Genomic DNA, 17,374 nt, shown 5'->3' on the forward strand with positions numbered 1-17,374 from the left:
CATAGCAAATCTATATATGGACCATTTGAAAATCAGCAATATCTATAATGAAGATAACAGATACAAAGGAAAACTGATTGGATGGGTCAGATATATTGACGACGTCTTCACCATCTGGAGAGGCACCCAACCACAATTAGAAGACTTCCACATATGGCTCAATACCATAGACCCATGTATACAATTTACTATACATTCAGATAAAACCAGCATTCCTTTCCTGGACCTCAACATCCAGACTATGAATGAAGTAACTTTGATGACAACTCTTTACAGAAAACCAACAGACAAAAATACATTGCTCAACTTCAGAAATGTTCATCCCCAAGCTCTCAGAGAGAACCTTCCGTTCGGCCAGTTTCTTAGGATACGCAGAAACTGTACAACACTACCTGACTACGACCGAAACGGAAAAGAACTAGAATCCCGTTTGAAAGCAAGAGGATACCCCCCCAAAATTATAAGGAGAGCGTGGAAAACAGCCAGAAACACCAGCAGGGAAACATGTCTCACTAAAAGATTAAGAGTGGAACTTCCTGATAAAATGACATGTGTTACAACATTCTCACCAATAAGTAACAACATCTGAAAAACTATCCTAGCCAATTGGAACCTTTTACAAACAGAAGACTTCAGTCCAGTAAAACCCAGATTCACATTTAAATGGAGCCAAAATCTGAGAGACCGGCTAGTCCACACATACCCAGAAACACCCCAGAAATCAAGACAAGCAAATCTGTGGAATTTCCCACCTGTGATCGGACATTTCAGATGCGGCAAATGCTCAGTATGCAGCTTAACCAAAGACCAAAAAGAAATCTCAATTAATGGGTTCAAGTGGCATTACAAATCTTTTTCAAACTGCCGGACAAAATGGAGCATTTACGTAATCTGGTGCCCGTGTAACCTACTCTATGTAGGTAAGAGCAAAAGGGAAGTTAGACAACGTATCTTTGAACATAGATCGTGTCTAAAAAATGCTGTAGAGGACAAGCCTATGATAGCACATTTTAGCAAATTGAAACACAAACACACAGAATTCCAGTGGTCGATCATCCAAACCATCAGTGAAAAAGAACGTGGAGGAGACAGAGACCTGGCCCTCAGAAAATTGGAACACAAATGGATCCATAGATTGGACACAGTGAGAAATGGACTTAATATTTGCATAGAGTGGAATCTGTTGTTCTGAAACAGACCCTGCCAGCTTCTGCCATTACAGTCACGCATGACATACTCTACTCAATACATCCTACAGCCAGTAGCTTTGTGTAAGCATCACCTAGATTTTCCCTTTAGATGTCAAACAGGGACTATGCATAGGAATGTATCCAACTATAAATGTGCAAATGTCTGTTTTTCCAAAATGTGATTTTCCCATACAAACAAATGTTGGCTTAAACCATGGGTTACATGCTTGCCAGTAATGTGCAAATCGTTTAATAACTACGGTAACAAAAATATATATACCGTAAAATCACTCCACTCTGTTTTCACAAACTATGTGAACAATGCATTTATGCAACAGTACCACATCAGTGCACGGACTATTTACTTTTGCCCGTTACAAAATGCCGGCAACCTCCCTCTGCAGCTCCCTTTAGATATCAATCAGGGACTATGAATAGTAATATGCCTAACTAGAATTATGCAAATGTCTGTCTCCCAAAAAAATGTGGTGGTTTTCCCCGAAAGCCTTTCTGTATAAGAGGTTTTCTTACAAATGGTGGTTTTTCCGTAATACCATGGTTTGAATGCTTCATCACGTTTTTCATATGCTTGTCATGAATGTGTCTCATAATTATTCTAATAACTATGGCATCATTATTTATACAGCAAAAATCGTACCACACTTTTTCACTCATTTTTTTACAAACTATGTGAAATATGCATTTATGTAATATTACCACATCATGTATCAGTACACGACTTCCTGTGTTTGCATGTTACAAAATACCGGCAACCCCTTTTCCATCAACCACACACACTGATTTGCATGCGCAGTATTTGGAACACTGATCATTTGCGCATAAACGAGCTCCTTTAAGATCCCGCACGTTCCCCTGCACACGATTACGCATGTGCAGAGGACGCTCGGAGATCTCCAGTCAACACAGCTCATCTTGAGTCCACCGTGCAGCGACCAAGTAATGTCAGACGCTCAAACTTTTGCTCGAGAAAAGCACTTGGGTGAATTGGGCACTTTCTCCATCTCTATAGTCCACTTAACAGGCTATGGCATGAAAATCCAGTAACACAGGTTTTTAGCTCCCGCACGTTCCCCTGCACACCATTACACATTTGCAGAGGATGTTCGGGCAACACAGCTCACTTTGAGTCAACCGTGCAGCGACGCTTGCACTTACGCTTGAGAAAACACTCGGGTGTATTGGGTACTTTCTCTCTCTCTACAGTCCATTTAACAGGCTATGGCATGCAAACCCAATAATACGGGGTTTGTTCCTCACGGGCACTGACCGCCAATGAACCGAAAGGTTTTTTAGCACCACTGTAATCATGTTGGTGCAATCACTAATCCTTTTATAAATATCACACGGGCCCTCGCCCATAGATGCGTAGTATGCATTTTCTCTGTCACAAACAATTAGCAGATCAGTGAACAACTGTGTCCTTTGTTGCAGCTCATACTTTGTGTGCAACTAGAGCCGATTGACTCCCTCTGCTTTTGGCGAACCCAGAGATGCCATTTTCACAATAAACCAGCCCTGAGACACCTAATTCCTTGTAACAGGTATGTGATGGCACAACTGCATGTTTTTCTTTAGTCATTACCCCCCGTGTAGACACGGTTTTAAAACACACACCTCTTATGTTCCCACAGAGTCACTGGCACTACGAGCAACATGTGGAAGATCATCCTACAATACTCTGCCTAACTAGTCCTGAGGAAAGCTATAGGACATTACATCATCTGCACTTGTTTTTGTTCATAGCTGAAAACACATTTGAGTGTCGACTCAATAGGTGCATGTTTAGTAACATTGCACTCTCAGTCACAATATACTAATCCTCACTTTTGCCTATGTCTATCAGACAATCACATTATATGATGATACAATATAATGTAAACATGGACTTTTAGTTTTATATGTCTATATGTTAAGAAAAGGAAGCTATCCCCTGTGTATAAATAAACAATGTTATGTACCTTAAAAAGTTTGATCCATCATAACAAATACACAGAGCTCATGTACTAGGATCTGTTACATGTATATGTGTGCCACACCTGTAAGTGTTTCAGAGGAAGAGGTAGCCTGAACCCACCCCCCCCCTCCACAGTATATATAGCCTCCAGATTCAGGCCCCTCTATAAAATAAAAGACGACCCCCCCTTTCCCTCCTTTACAACCCTCATAAGAGGCAATGCCATAAATGGACACATGAGAATGAGAACTGGGGTTGTAGATCCGAATGGAATCGTGGTATCACATCTGGGAGTGGGTGCAGAAAAGCTTAAACTGTATGGTCTTGAAAGAATGCGCCTATACGATTTATTATCTTTGGTATTTAACCCCAGTCAGGATCCACATAATCTCTACAGGATCATCTAGGTTATGTTGGCATAGCTGCGGTAACAATAGAGACCTGGGGCACATGTGGTGGCATTGTCGGGTGATCCAGCTATAATGGAAGGAAATCCTAAGCTGGATCAAAGAAATAACCAAGGTAGAATTGCTCCTGATCACTCTTGGTGATAGAGATGAAGAGGGGAGTTACCAACTAATGGGCAACTGTGGTAGATTAATTGCCAACCTGCCTAATGCTGCACGACTAACAATTGCTTGCTTATGGAAAGCCCCTGCTGGTCACCCAATAGCATACTTTTTGGTGAAAACATAAGGGATATTGTCAATGGAAAAGGGGGCAGTGCTGGCGCTGAATTACCTTACTAAATATGTACAGATATGGTCACCGCTCATCGATTTTGTTAAAGAGAGGGAACAAATGTTTCACAGGCCACTTCTTACTTGCTGATATAGCCGGGAGGTCTTAACATGACATGATATGATATGGCATTTATAACGTGCCTACACACAAGTTCAAGGCGCGATGCGGCAAGGGAGGGGGAACAGAGGGAAGACAGACAACGATCCTACTAGGCCAGGTGTCATTCAGATCGCGCAAGTGCATGGGAGGGGAGGGGGAAAGTGCAGTACATGGGATAAAGAATAATGAACAATAAGTAACGTACGGCCTGCTGGTGGCAAGTGCAAGGGTAAGTGTAGACATCATGTGTCAAGTGCTGGTGGTGGAACTGTAGGGATACAGATACAGTGCCTAAGTGTCCCTAAAAGTTTTGTACATTTCCCGTGCGAAAATACACTGCAAACCACAACCCCCACCCACACCCTCAACACACCCCGACCCACACCCCCAACATAACCAAACCCTACTTACCTTTTCTTGACGCAGTGTCCCTCCGGCGCCAGTTCCCTTTCACTTCCGTGATCGGGAACCGGCGCCGTAGGGACCTTTTTTTTTTTTATGGGCAGCTGCAGGGGGTTCCCCCGCAACCCGCACTCACTATACTGTATAATATGGTGAGCGGGGTGTTGCTGAGGACACCCCCACAGCCCCTGCAGTCTTTTTTTTTTACTTACCTAAAATGCATGTCACTCAAACTTTTGGTGTTCGAACCTTTGGTGGTATGCATTTTTTTCGGACTTTTGGTAAAGTCAGACCTTTTCTTTCAGTCCTTTCGCACAGTTCCGAGCTAACATATGCTACTTGTTTGGAGTTCCTGATGCAAAACAAAACATTTGACCTATTAAGTTTGGCTTTTGTATGGAGCACAATGAAAATAAAGTGCTTCCCCTTACCCAGTTCACCAGGTTAATAACAAATGTATATGAAAAGGCAATTGTGGAAGTAACGATTAATGAAGAATGGGTGGAGCCGCTATCTTGTCCATTACTTTTTTTTCCAAAACCGTTGGCAATTTCAATAATTGAGATCGAATCTGTGCAGAGACTCCTTCCAGTGCAAGCACCTAAAATGTATTTTATGCAGACTTATTTTGTTTTTCCCTAAACCCATCTAAGGATAATATACTAAGAATATTCAGAATCATCTCTGAATTCACCCAAATAGTGTGGTGTAAAATCCACCTTCTGAAGAAAACAATTTCAGATTAATGCATACGAGTCTACCACTAGAACATGCAAAAGGGAAATGTTATGTTACCAAAAGGATACCTGGGAGTCAATAAATCCTCACATTCTGCAGGTCTTTATAAGCTTTACTTCAATCCAATGTTGAGCTCAGTGTCAGAATCAGTTGCTTAATTTGGGAAAAACGATTGCACTTTGACATCATGGTTATTACTGGATAAAACTCAGCTTCTAAAGATTGTAACATTTTTCCTTTAAAGATTGAGTTTTTTTGATGGAGGTTTGAATAGAGGTTAGACCGAACCCCATTCAATATTCAGTTTTGAGTCATTTATATTTGTATGTATGACATTGGTTGCCATTTGTGCATGACACACCAACAATGCATTTGGGCACCTTGGAATTATGTGTGCCATCACTTTAAACACATTCAGGGCCATAAGGGATTAATCATGAATTTATGTGAATGCAGAGATAGATTTTGATGTTATTCAAACGTATCAAAACAAAATGTATCAGAAACTATAGTATATGATCTTATTACACAATAAAGTGGGAAGGATTATACTGACAGGGTTTCTTTAGAACTGTGCAAAAGAAAGAATGATGTAAACTTGAGTGTGATATTTAAATGGACACATTTGAGTATGAAGCATATTTTACAATGTGTTTCTTTAATTTTGTATTGATAACAGATGTGCCTTTTTATCTTGATGGATATGGAAATAAGGAGCTATGTCTGTTGACATCAGGACAACTTTGGTATTCCCTGTCATGGGCAGTAGATGATGATGGTATACCGATGGCACCTGCAGCATGTCAGTTGAAAAGTTCTTCTAACAGGTATGGGTTTGAGGTAGTACAGTGCATTATGGCAGTTTAAATTATACATGGATAGCTATCAATTGCACTAGTATATTCTTAAGGAGATTCTGAGTGGCATCTGATCGGTAATGTGAGACAGAGTTGTCTCTGATGTCACTCAGTATCCTGAGGCAGAATACACCTCACAGTTTATAGAGATCTATCTTTAATTTGATGTTGTGTATGTTCCCCATGTAACCTTTTTCTCACTCGTACAATGTTGAGGCATTGCACTGGGCGGAAAGTTTGGGCATGAGGGAACCATCTGCAATATCAAAAAGCACTGGTAAAGGCAAAGTTTAGGCTTTTGTATACACATGGGATAGCACTTGGCGAAACTGTTGGCTTTGTCAATCCTTGCTATTAACAGGATTTCAGTGCAAGGAACATATATAAATCAAGTGGCTGAAGGTACACTTGTTAAAACATTATTATTACACCAGTATCTCATTTACAGCTGCAATTAATTTATTTTCTATGAGCATACTACTTAAAAATAACACTGGCACAACAATGTTTGAGGTTACTTCTTGATACAGCTAGGTCAAAGAGCTCCCAGGGGGATGCGTTTTGGGCAGAGAGGGGTAAGTAGTGGGAATGGCTTTGGGGATTAGCAGCGCCAATGGCAGTCTATGGGTTGTGAGACAGGCATGGTATCAGGAGAGACACAGACTCATAGGTGTTTGTTTTAAAACCTTTATTGACTAAGGTTCCTGGGTTGGTGTAATGCCTAACTGGCCCTAACTCTAAAGGGATGGTTCCCTTAACTGATGTTTCTAATGGCCGCTGCTGTCTAATAATCCAAAATAAAAGTCTGTCTGTGTCTAAACCTACGCTTGCCCTCACTCTTTACAAAAATATGATAGGATGTCTTCAAAAAGAAAAATAGCGGTTCAACAGAAAATTGGAAACCAGAGTTGGTTTCAGGTGGTCTTCTCATCAGGTGTAGTTTGGTCACAAAAATTAGTTCAATCAAAAAAGGCTGTTCGTAAGACCTTCTCCACAGAGCCATCGCAGTGGTTTCAAATACCTTCAGTGTTTTTGGGGTTCCCTTCCCCAATCTTCAACTTGTTCAAGTTCCAAACTGTTAAAATGTATTTCTAGATGGACTGCGCATGCGGACGTGACGCAGGCGGAGCTAAGCATAACGGCTCCCGGCGGCCGCTACATTCATCCTGCAAAAAATCCCCTTTTACTGTATAATCGCACCTCATCGGCACACAGGAAGCGGTGGATGTACCAGGGAAACACTGGCTGCAGCCCCGGGCGGAATCAGAGTGGGGGACGTGAGATTCAGCCCGAATCTGCCGGCTGGCGGGCCGTGGCCATTGTGACACAGGTGTGGCCGCTGCCCACCCCCTGCCTCTCCACGGCGCGGCGAACGCAGAGGATCCTGCGTGGGAGGACACGCTGAATAACACCACAGTGCTGCCTGTAAGCCCCGGCGGCACCCTGCCCATGCCGCCGGAGACCCGACTGCAGTCACCCTCACCGGCTTGCCCCGAAGAACCCACGGAGAGCGGGACACGAAGTGGCTGCAGCCGGTGACATACAAGCAGCGCCCCTCTTGACCTCGACAGCACCACGAATACGCGGAGCCCCGAAGCCTATTCGCCCGCGGCTCGGGCCCACACTATCAGCCTCTCCCCCGGGGGAACCCCCCCCCAATCAGCGAGATTACAACGCCCAGGGTCGAGCTGCAGCACGACAAGGAGAGCCGTGTGCTGCGCTCCCCTGCTGATGCATGATCCGCAGTAAATGGACATATCCATGACAAGGTACGAGTGTGTGTTAAGTGTGGGATTGCCCTATCTCCCCCTCAAGGCCTCCTGTACAATTTTAACCAACTGTAAAGACCACGGAAACCACGTGGGCCACTTTATGCATCGGAGATAGGCACTGGCCAGCACCATACCAGTGTATGGAACAAGGACACTGTCCTCCCCACGAGGCTTCTGCGTAGTTGACCTGAACTAGGAATAGGGGGGCGGGATGTACTTCTCCCCGCAACTAATTGGGACACACCTGGTCTACGTGGGACCCCCGGATTCTCTTCCCCCCCGCTAAGCAGCGACCGCAACCTGGCAGAAACACACCAGAATGACCCTCAAGGGCCACTACTACCAGTGAGATGATTTCTCCCCCGCAGGCTGCCCCCCCCACATGTGCTCTGCGACCCTGGAAGAGAGACTAATACTCGCAGCGACTGCGTTTTGCTGTCCTAGACGCAGCCCTTGCATGGATTTGCGGTGAGCACCCTGCGCAGCCTCTACATGATTGCCTGATTCATACAGGACCTCTCCCAATCCCACATTCACCCCTGGTGTGACAACGGGAAGCACCCGGATCCCTGCCATGCAGGACCGCTTAATCACGACATGGGTAAAGAAAAACCCAAGCGGCAAACTCTACAAAGTAAGATGGACCTCTACACCGTGGGGGCTCCTCCCCACCGCAGGTCTCAGCCTCCAGAAGAGGAATGGGCCTCCGAAGAGCCCCATGACCCCCCTGTCTCTATGTTAGACCTCATGAAGGCGATCGGGGACTCGAGGACATCATTGGAACTCAAAATAGTCGGCCTATCCTCTGAGGTGTCCCTCATACGCCAGGACCTCTGCAACCTGTCGACCAGGGTTGGAGAGGCAGAACAGAGAGTGTCTACCACAGAAGACACTGTCCACCGGCTGGAGCAGCAACTCACCACGATCGCCCAACAAGTGGCCCAACTGGAATATCGTGCTGAAGACAGTGAGGGGAGGGCGCGGCGCAATAATCTCAGGATCCTCGGAATACCAGAGAAAGAGGAAGGCCCCAGCGCTGAACTTTTCCTAGAAGATTGGCTCGGCCATGTCTTTGCCCCTAAAAAGCTATCCAAATTCTTTTCCATAGAGAGGGCACACAGAGTCCCCACCGGCCAATCTACCCCGGGCGCCCCGCCTAGAACAATAATTGCACGCCTGCTGAACTACCGTGACCGGGATGCGATTTTACAAATGGCAAGAGCCTCTGGCCCGATCACATACAACGGCTACAGGGTCGGTTTCTATCCCGATTACACTAAAGAAGTCCAAAAAGCCCGCCAGTCATTTGACTCTGTCAAGAAGAAGCTCCAGTCACTATCTATCAAATATGCCTTATTCTTCCCGGCATTGCTTAAAGTCCACTATGAGGGCACTACTCATCTGTTTTACAACCCCAAAGATGCATGGGACTGGCTTGAAACCCAAGTCCTCAAGGATTCCAGAGTGAGGCGCACACCGCCGGGCCGCCCACACAGAAGCCCTGGTCTGGGCGGCCCTCGCCCCCTCGATCTCCAAACAATGCAGACAGCGACACGGCTGGGAACCCTATGGAAAAGGGATAAGGCCCACGCAATGTGGGGACTAATCAGCAACACAATAACATGGGAACGCTCACTTAGCGGCTGCCGCTCCTAATGCGGCGCGGGCACTATCACAGTTTGAGTTATCCCGAGGAAGTTTACTAAGTTAGAAGTTTAATGTTTGAGCAACAGGTGCTCCCAGTTGGGGGGGAAGTACAGGGTGGGGGGAGTTTTAGGAATGTAAGGAAACAAAATCACGGGACGAGAAGGTATGATACCGACAAACGCTGGCAAGAAAATCAAGCACTGTCTATGGGCAAGACCGGTGACACTAAAATCATCCAGTCATCAGGCACACCACTACGGGGCGACTCCCGGACGTCTCCCCCAAAGGAACATCTCTACACACCTCCGGAAAATACGCAACCGCCATTGATCCTTCCAGATGCCCGGACAAGAGACCCACGCAGATAGAATGAACTCCAACAAGGTAACCTTACTGTCCTGGAACGTTAACAGCCTTGGCTCCAGCATAAAGCGAAGATTGGTGCTCCAGTACCTCAACCGGTACTCGCCAGACATAACTCTCCTAAATGAAACACATTTGATCAGTACGAGCATCAACTTTTTCAAAAGATCCAACTACTCGCATACCTACCATGCCGGATTCACGAAAGGCGCCAGGGGCACGATGATACTCGTCCACAAGCGAGTCCCCCTACAGATTAGGAAGGTCAAAGCTGACCCCCGGGGCTGCTACGTAATGATACTTGCCGACATCTGGGGTGAGAAATGGGGCCTCGCAGCAATCTATGCCCCCCCACGCTGACGAAGAACTGCTCACCGAACTACGGAACTTGCTCCTGGAAGAAGATGCCAATTTATGGGTGATAGGTGGGGACTTCAACGAAGTGATGAACACTGCAGTCGATAGATCTCATAGGAGATCTGGAAGCCGCCCCGCCTCCACACCACTCGCCATGTTCGCCGAAGTCCTGGGGTGGTCGGACACATGGCGTTCACTTCATAACGACGAGGCTGGCTTTTCCTTTTTTTCCAGCGTCCACAAGTCGCTCTCCAGGATTGATTAAGCCTTCATCCCCCGCAGCATAAATCACAGACTCCTAGATGCTGAATTCCTTGCAAGGGGAACTTCGGACCACTCTCCGCTCCTTCTAACTATGAAGAATTCCTGCTGATGTCTGGATTGTAACTGGCGCTTGAACACATACCACCTACGTCTCCCAGAAATTGCGGAGGAACTGGAAAAAAAAGACAACAGAATATTTCGAAATCAACGAAGGCTCAGTGGACTGCCCAATCTTGATCTGGGAGGCGTACAAGACTGTCCTCCGAGGGGAAGCTATCTCGGCGGTTTCCGCCCACCAAAAACGACAAGTCCAAATGATCAGAGAAGCAGAAGCACAAGCCTTGGAGTGTGAGCGGAAAATCCTAGAACACAGCAACCAAGAGGCAAAAGAGGCTATGTTCATGGGACAAGATACCCTTGGCAACCTGGCTCTAGACAATGCACGAACAGCCCATCAGCTAGTCCGGAGCCAAATTTATGAACGAGGCGACAAAGCAAATAAGACCTTGGCCTGGTTGGAGAGACGCGAACAAAGCAGGGGACATGTACGTGCCATTAAATCTCCGGATGGAACATTGCTGACAGATGACTCTGACATTGATGAAGCATTCGCCGCCTACCATAAGAATCTTTATACCCCACCCACCGGGAGCTCACCATCCGAACTCTCATGCTACCTTGACCGGATTGAGATCCCGAAACTCTCACAGCACCAATCAGATCTCCTGAATGTTGAAATCACAGAGGCCGAGGTGCAAGAGGACCTTGCACAGCTCCAACCCGGCAAAACTCTGTGTCCCAACGGTTTCCCTACAGAGAAATGCCTCGGTGGTACACTATCCACCCATATGCACCGTATGTTCCTACGTAGCAAAGAGCTAGGGGCACTCCCCCCGGACATCATGAAGGCATGCATAGTAGTCATACATAAACCTGGGAAACCTCCAGAGGAATGTGCCTCCTATCGTCCCATATCCCCGATCAACGGCGAAGCCAAGGTCCTCGCCAGAACACTTGTTAAGACTACTGCAGGTGATTGAGACCCTCGTCCACCCAGACCAATGTGGATTCATGCCCAATAAATCCACTCGCATGAACCTACGCAGAATCCAACTGGCGTTGAGTAGAGCCAAAGAAATACCGGCCCCACTAGCCATCCTGGCGGTGGACTTTGAAAAGGCATTCGACTCTGTGGGGTGAGATGCTTTGTGGGCAATCATGGCTCGGATGAACCTGGGGCAAACATTTATATCATGGGTTAAACTTCTCAATGCATCCCCGGAGGCCACGGTAAGGGTGAACGGCAGGTCCTCTAAATCATTTCCCTTGGGTCGAGGTACGAGGCAGGGATGCCCGCTGTCCCCGCTTCTCTTCCTCCTGGCCATCGAACCACTCGCAATTGAGCTCAGAGCTAACACCAACTGGACTGGATTCGTTTGGCCGGGAGGGGGAGAAGACCGCCTCTCACTCTACGCGGATGACCCCCTCATATACCTTAGTAACCCGAGCACTTCATGCCCGACTGTCTGCCTCATCCTTAGGGAGTATCAGAACTTTGCGGGCCTAAAGGTGAATGAAGCCAAAACCATTTACTTCCCTATCCAGGGTGGCGAGTCTGCGATCCCTGAGACCTGCCCATGCCATATCTCTATCAGGGAATTTAAATATCTGGGCATACGGCTCGATCCGACACTTGAAGGGTTCCTCCAACTTAACCTACAACCAGTAATAGAGCGGTTTAACAGAGATACCTCCCACTGGCAATCACTCCCCCTATCGTTAATGGGTAGAGCCGCGCTATTCAAGATGATAACCCTCCCCAGACTTTTGTACGTTCTCCAAAACGCCCCATTTATCATCCCCCGAGAAACCTTTGCACTTATTGACAGAAACCTTTGCACACTGTTATGGGGAGGGAAACAATCCAGAATTGCCCTTGACATGCTCCAGAGATCAGTATGGGAGGGAGGCATCGGTTTACCCTACATACGCACGTATTACCTTGTGACACAGATCGGGGTAGTAAATGACTGGATGCACGCAGACCCCACACTACCATACATCCGTATTGAACTATAGACCATGGCCCCTGTTAACCCTGCTGCAGATCCTGTATGCCACCCACAACTAGCTCCCGACGTTGCCAAAAACGACGCACTATATCCGTCGTGCCTGGCGGGATGCACACAAACTAATCGGCTGGAAAGGAAAGCCAACACTATCCCAACCCATATGGCACAACGCGCTCCTCCCGGACATAGTGAAAATGGGCTCTTTTGGTTACTGGCACGCAAAAGGGATACACACACTAGCACATGTGATACAAGGTGGTTGCCTCCTGGACTTCGAGACAATGCAAGAGCAATTTGACCTGGCACCCATGGACCGGTTTTGACATGCACAGCTGACCCACGCCATCCGCACCCAATTCCCTGACACAACAAACATATCCTCCCGCAACGCATCTCCTCTAAGGTCACCTCCACTCTCTATCAGGCCCTCAACTCCTTCGGGGCTACACAGCTTGATGGGCTCAAAGCAAAGTGGGAAAGAGATGTAGGTCAACTGGAACCAGAAGACTGGGTTGATGCATTAATGTCCCCCCGGGAAATTGGGATAGAATCTAGACTGAGACTAATACAATTGAGAATCCTTCACCGCTCATATCACTCACGTACTGCAATGGCCAGATGGGGGGGATTAGAAGACGGGACATGCATTAGATGCAAAACTGAGCCTGCCACCTTCTACCATATGATATGGGACTTCCAGGTGTTACAGGTTTTCTGGGAGAACTGTATTAACACGATCTCTGCTGCCCTGGCGGCGCCAATTCCTAGGGATCCCAAAATGGTACTCTTAGGCATCTGGGGAGAAGTAGACCTGTCAAAATACAGGAAAATGTTTCTGGCGATTGCGTTGGAGGCAGGCAAAAGTCTTATTGTGTCTAAATGGGGCTATGCTGACCCACTGTGCCTGAACCGCTGGAGTAATGAGCTGGACAGATGCGCAGCTTCAGAACGCCGGATCTATAACACACGGGGTTGCCCCCGCAAATTCGAAAAAATATGGGGAAAATGGCTTGATGCTCACTGAAATCCGCCAGTGGAAGTAGATCAGTACCACTGTTAGCATTATTTACCTGCCTTGTCTCACAACTGTCTTACGGCCCTTGGCCCCGCGGGGCCCCTCTCGCTTTTGATGCTGCCATGTTGCCTTCATCTGTTGTATGCCTGTGATTCATGTTTTTTTATGTTGTGTTGTTCAAACTCAATAAACAGAGTTATAAAAAATAATAAAATTGATTTCTAAACTCTGACCTGGTGGGCAGAGGTTCAGAAGGCCAGCCTAGTTTCTTGGAACCGGGTAACCTCTGGACAAGCCAGACCAATCATGGTAGCTATGGCAGGCGGTCAAGACTAAGTCTCAGGAGGGGTGAGGGTGACTGAAAGACCTCAACGACCACGCAAAGCAAGGACACTTACAAATTACTCCCAGACAGGTGTTATATCAAAAATATAGACACATTTATTACAAGGACTTTGTAACTCAGACCATAGCAAAAGAATCACAGCAACACTAAGCAAATCAACACAACACTATCAATACAATATATATGCAAGACCATTGGGGTCTAAAGGGTTAAATGCCCAAAATATGTTGACAACCTAGATGGGAAGGAAACAGGCGGTGCAGGTAGTCTTTAGGCCCTTTCGACATCAGCAACACACCTATGAGGCAGTCCAAGCCCTAAGAAGAGTGGAGCCTTGTGTTCAATAGTACATGCAATGCAAGCGCACGCGGTTGTTCCAATGGGCAAAACAGGGTCTCTTCAGGGGTCTCTGGCAGCTCAGGAAGGTGGATGAGGCGATGAAGAATAAGTTCCCACTATTCAGGTAGGACCTCCACTCGAAGGCAGAGGCAGTTCCAGAGTGCGGGATGGAGTCGCTAGTTCGCACTAGCAGTGGAAAGGAGAGGGTCCCTCATTGGCCACTTGCGCGTAAACAGGGGCCCTGGCGCTAGGGGTCACCGGTTAGTGTTGGAAGTACTCACCGGTCCCAGGCGCTCTCGGACCCAAACTTCGCCAGTTCAGTCCACTTCGCTTGCAGGTTCGAACGCGACAAAAAGGACGTCTCTGCAGCTTTCAGTTCCTGAGATACAGTGAGGATTCCCAAATGGGACAGTGGCTCCGGGTGGATGGATCGACCTGGTTTCACTGCAGCATGCTTCAGGAGCAAGAGGGTCACAAATGCAGCGCACTTGCAAAGGTTGTTGCCGGGGCAGGGCAACACGGTAACCGCATATGCTCCGGTCCTGGCACACTCGTCTCACTTCAGACCTGGGAACGCCAAGTGTACGAATTTTGGTGTGAGGGTGCCGTGGACACAGAGCTAGCAGTATACCAAGTTTCGAGGGCCTCCTCAAAACGGCGGCAATGGCAGCAAATCAACTGGGTAAGCTGGTCAGTCCACTGGTTGGCCCAGGGACACTTCCGAGAAAACGTACTTGCAGGTTTTGATGAAGGTGCCGAGAATAGTTGGTCCCAATATTCCAATGTGTCGAAGCATCTTTGCAGACCTTCTAGGACGATGTTAGGGAGAATTCTCTGTTTAGGCTGAATTTCCTAACCTAGTGAGTCCCCCAGAAGCTTTGCTGGATTTTTGGGGTTAATTTTTTTCTCCTGCCAAGAGTGAGACTCTTTTACCCTCACTCTTGGACATGATTTGAGTGTGTCTCTTTGATTCTAGATGTGTTTAATGGGCTATGGGGTCTTTTACTCCATAGGGCTTCATGTGTTTTTTGATGTGTGTTACACAGCACCCTCAGTGCAGTAACACAGGGGTGTCATAGTGACCCCCCAGTATAGACTCCATACCCTGGGACTGACTACTGTCTCCCAGGGCATGTAAAGTCACCATTGACTTTACTAGTCTCAAATTCTGAACAGAACCAGTACAAAACATCATATTGTGGACGTACTGGCCGGGGCAATTCGATTGCCCCGGGGTCTGTTATTTGAGGGGTCACGTCTCTGTCCCCCCTGATCGAGTTTTGGCTGGTGGCAGTGGATACTACTTTTTATATTCGACCGCGAATATATCCCTATGGGATTTCCCATTGTTCGAGGCTACCAACTTTAATTATTTAATTCCTATAGCCTCGAACATACCGGCGGTTTATTTATTTAATATTAATTCTCCGGTTGGTATTTTTTGCCAGAACTCGGTTCTAAAATGGCGTTTGTGTTCGCTTCTGTGACTCCAACCCAAGTTGAGCCCTTTGTTCCACTATTTTGGCGGGCTTCTCCACAGAAGCCCTCCAAAGTGGTGCCACTCTGTCTGGGGTACTTAGGAGGGGTGGAGGGGGATTTAGGCACCCAGGACTGAGTTGCCTAGGCAACTCAAGTCGCACTCCGTCCTGATTGGCCCAAGTGGTAAGCCGGCCGGCTCACCACTTAGCATGTTTGAGTGACAGCTAGGCTGAGTGAATGGGGGTTTTCTGCATAAAAGCAGGGCTTTGGGGACTGGAACTTCAGAAGTCGCCACAGGACCTAAGAATCCGATGAGGGAGAAGCTGAGCCGACCTGCTACGACGACACCACCGGTGGAGCCCTGCTGAACCGTCTCACCACTTTTCCCAACGACAGGGAGATCTCCAGCCCGGAGAGTCTTCTTTCTTTGACTGGTGGGAATAACCAGTCTACTTCCTTTTTCACTTCCTGGAGCATCTCATGGCCGCCTTGCCTGTGCCAAGCACCCCGGCAACCGGGATACCACGTTTTACCACTAACGCAAATCAAAGGGTAGTACCTTTAACCGAAAAACTCTGCGGCTGGTTTCTTCCCTGGCAGTGCAACGACCTTCAGCTTTCCTCTACGTCGAGATCTTCTCTTCCTCTGGACGATGCCGCGACTTGCAACCACTGCCAGGAACAACTGCCCCCGCTGGAGGATCCTTTCCACTTAAGGTACCGTGTTCCGCCTGGCTTCCCTTGCAACCGACTGTACGGGGTAGATTTAGCCCCCGGCTTTCGAACCTGGGTTAGCCTGGGACACCCTGGCTAAACATTTTCTTTTTTTAAAAAACTTTTCTTTATTGGCAAGAAGTAGTAGACAGTACAGTGCAAATTAAGACAGTGACACACATGTCATAATGTAGCATGGATGATGAAGCATAAGTACTACAGAATGTCAGATACAATCCCAACAGAGGTTCAACACCTTAGAGGTGTGCATCACGTAGCAAGATCAGCCCCCAGATCAGGAGAAGGAGGGGATGATAGTAGTTCCAAGTCCACCTTACTGTTCAAGTAACTACAAAATTCTGTCCATATATGTTTAGGGCGGGCATTACTAGGCCGCATGTTAACATAGTCTTCTTCGCAGGATTGTGTCCAGGTGAGGGCCTTCAGCCACATCTCCAGGGAGGGGGGGGACCTGCGCTTCCAGCATTGCAGAATGCATTTCTTGGCCACACCCCCCGCCACATTCAAAAAATTAGCTACCCGTTTCGCTTCAGTCCCCTCCCAGAGCCGAACAGAAGAGACATGGGTTCAGGGTCTACGCAGAACCCAACAATTTTAGAGAGGGTTTCAAGCACTGCGTTCCAGAACGGGGCCAATGCCCCACAGGACCAGAACATGTGTGCATGGTCCGCTTCGTTAGATCTGCATCTTTGACAGGGGTGGGATTGGTCCCGGGCAAATTTTCCAATCGCATAAGGGGTGTAATATAGGCGATTGAGTAGCTTGTATTGGATACATCTAATTCTAGAATTAAGAGAAACCTTGCGAGTATGCATGCACATTTTGGACCACATATCATCTGTGATGTCCAATCCCAGATCCCGGCTCCAGGCATCGCGAGCCGTGTGGGGGGGTTCAGCGGCACGCGCCATCAGCATTTTATACAAGGAGGATACAATACCCCTGCCACCAGCGGAATTGGCTATGTAGCGGACCTCGGGG

At 47.4% G+C, this 17,374-nt stretch overlaps 1 protein-coding gene across 1 annotated transcript in view; it reads left to right on the forward strand.

The window, feature by feature from the left end:
- Positions 1 to 17,374, forward strand: part of CC2D2B (coiled-coil and C2 domain containing 2B) — a 2,924,037-nt gene that overhangs the window by 348,151 nt on the left and 2,558,512 nt on the right. Inside the window, exon 2 of the mRNA XM_069611382.1 lies at positions 5,828 to 5,975. Within this exon, the coding sequence (XP_069467483.1) occupies positions 5,828 to 5,975 (148 nt within the window). The remainder of the gene's footprint in view (positions 1 to 5,827; positions 5,976 to 17,374) is intronic.

Source organism: Ambystoma mexicanum, chromosome 8 (genome assembly GCF_040938575.1).
Source record: "Ambystoma mexicanum isolate Mex_15411 chromosome 8, UKY_AmexF1_1, whole genome shotgun sequence".
Lineage (NCBI taxonomy): Eukaryota > Metazoa > Chordata > Amphibia > Caudata > Ambystomatidae > Ambystoma > Ambystoma mexicanum.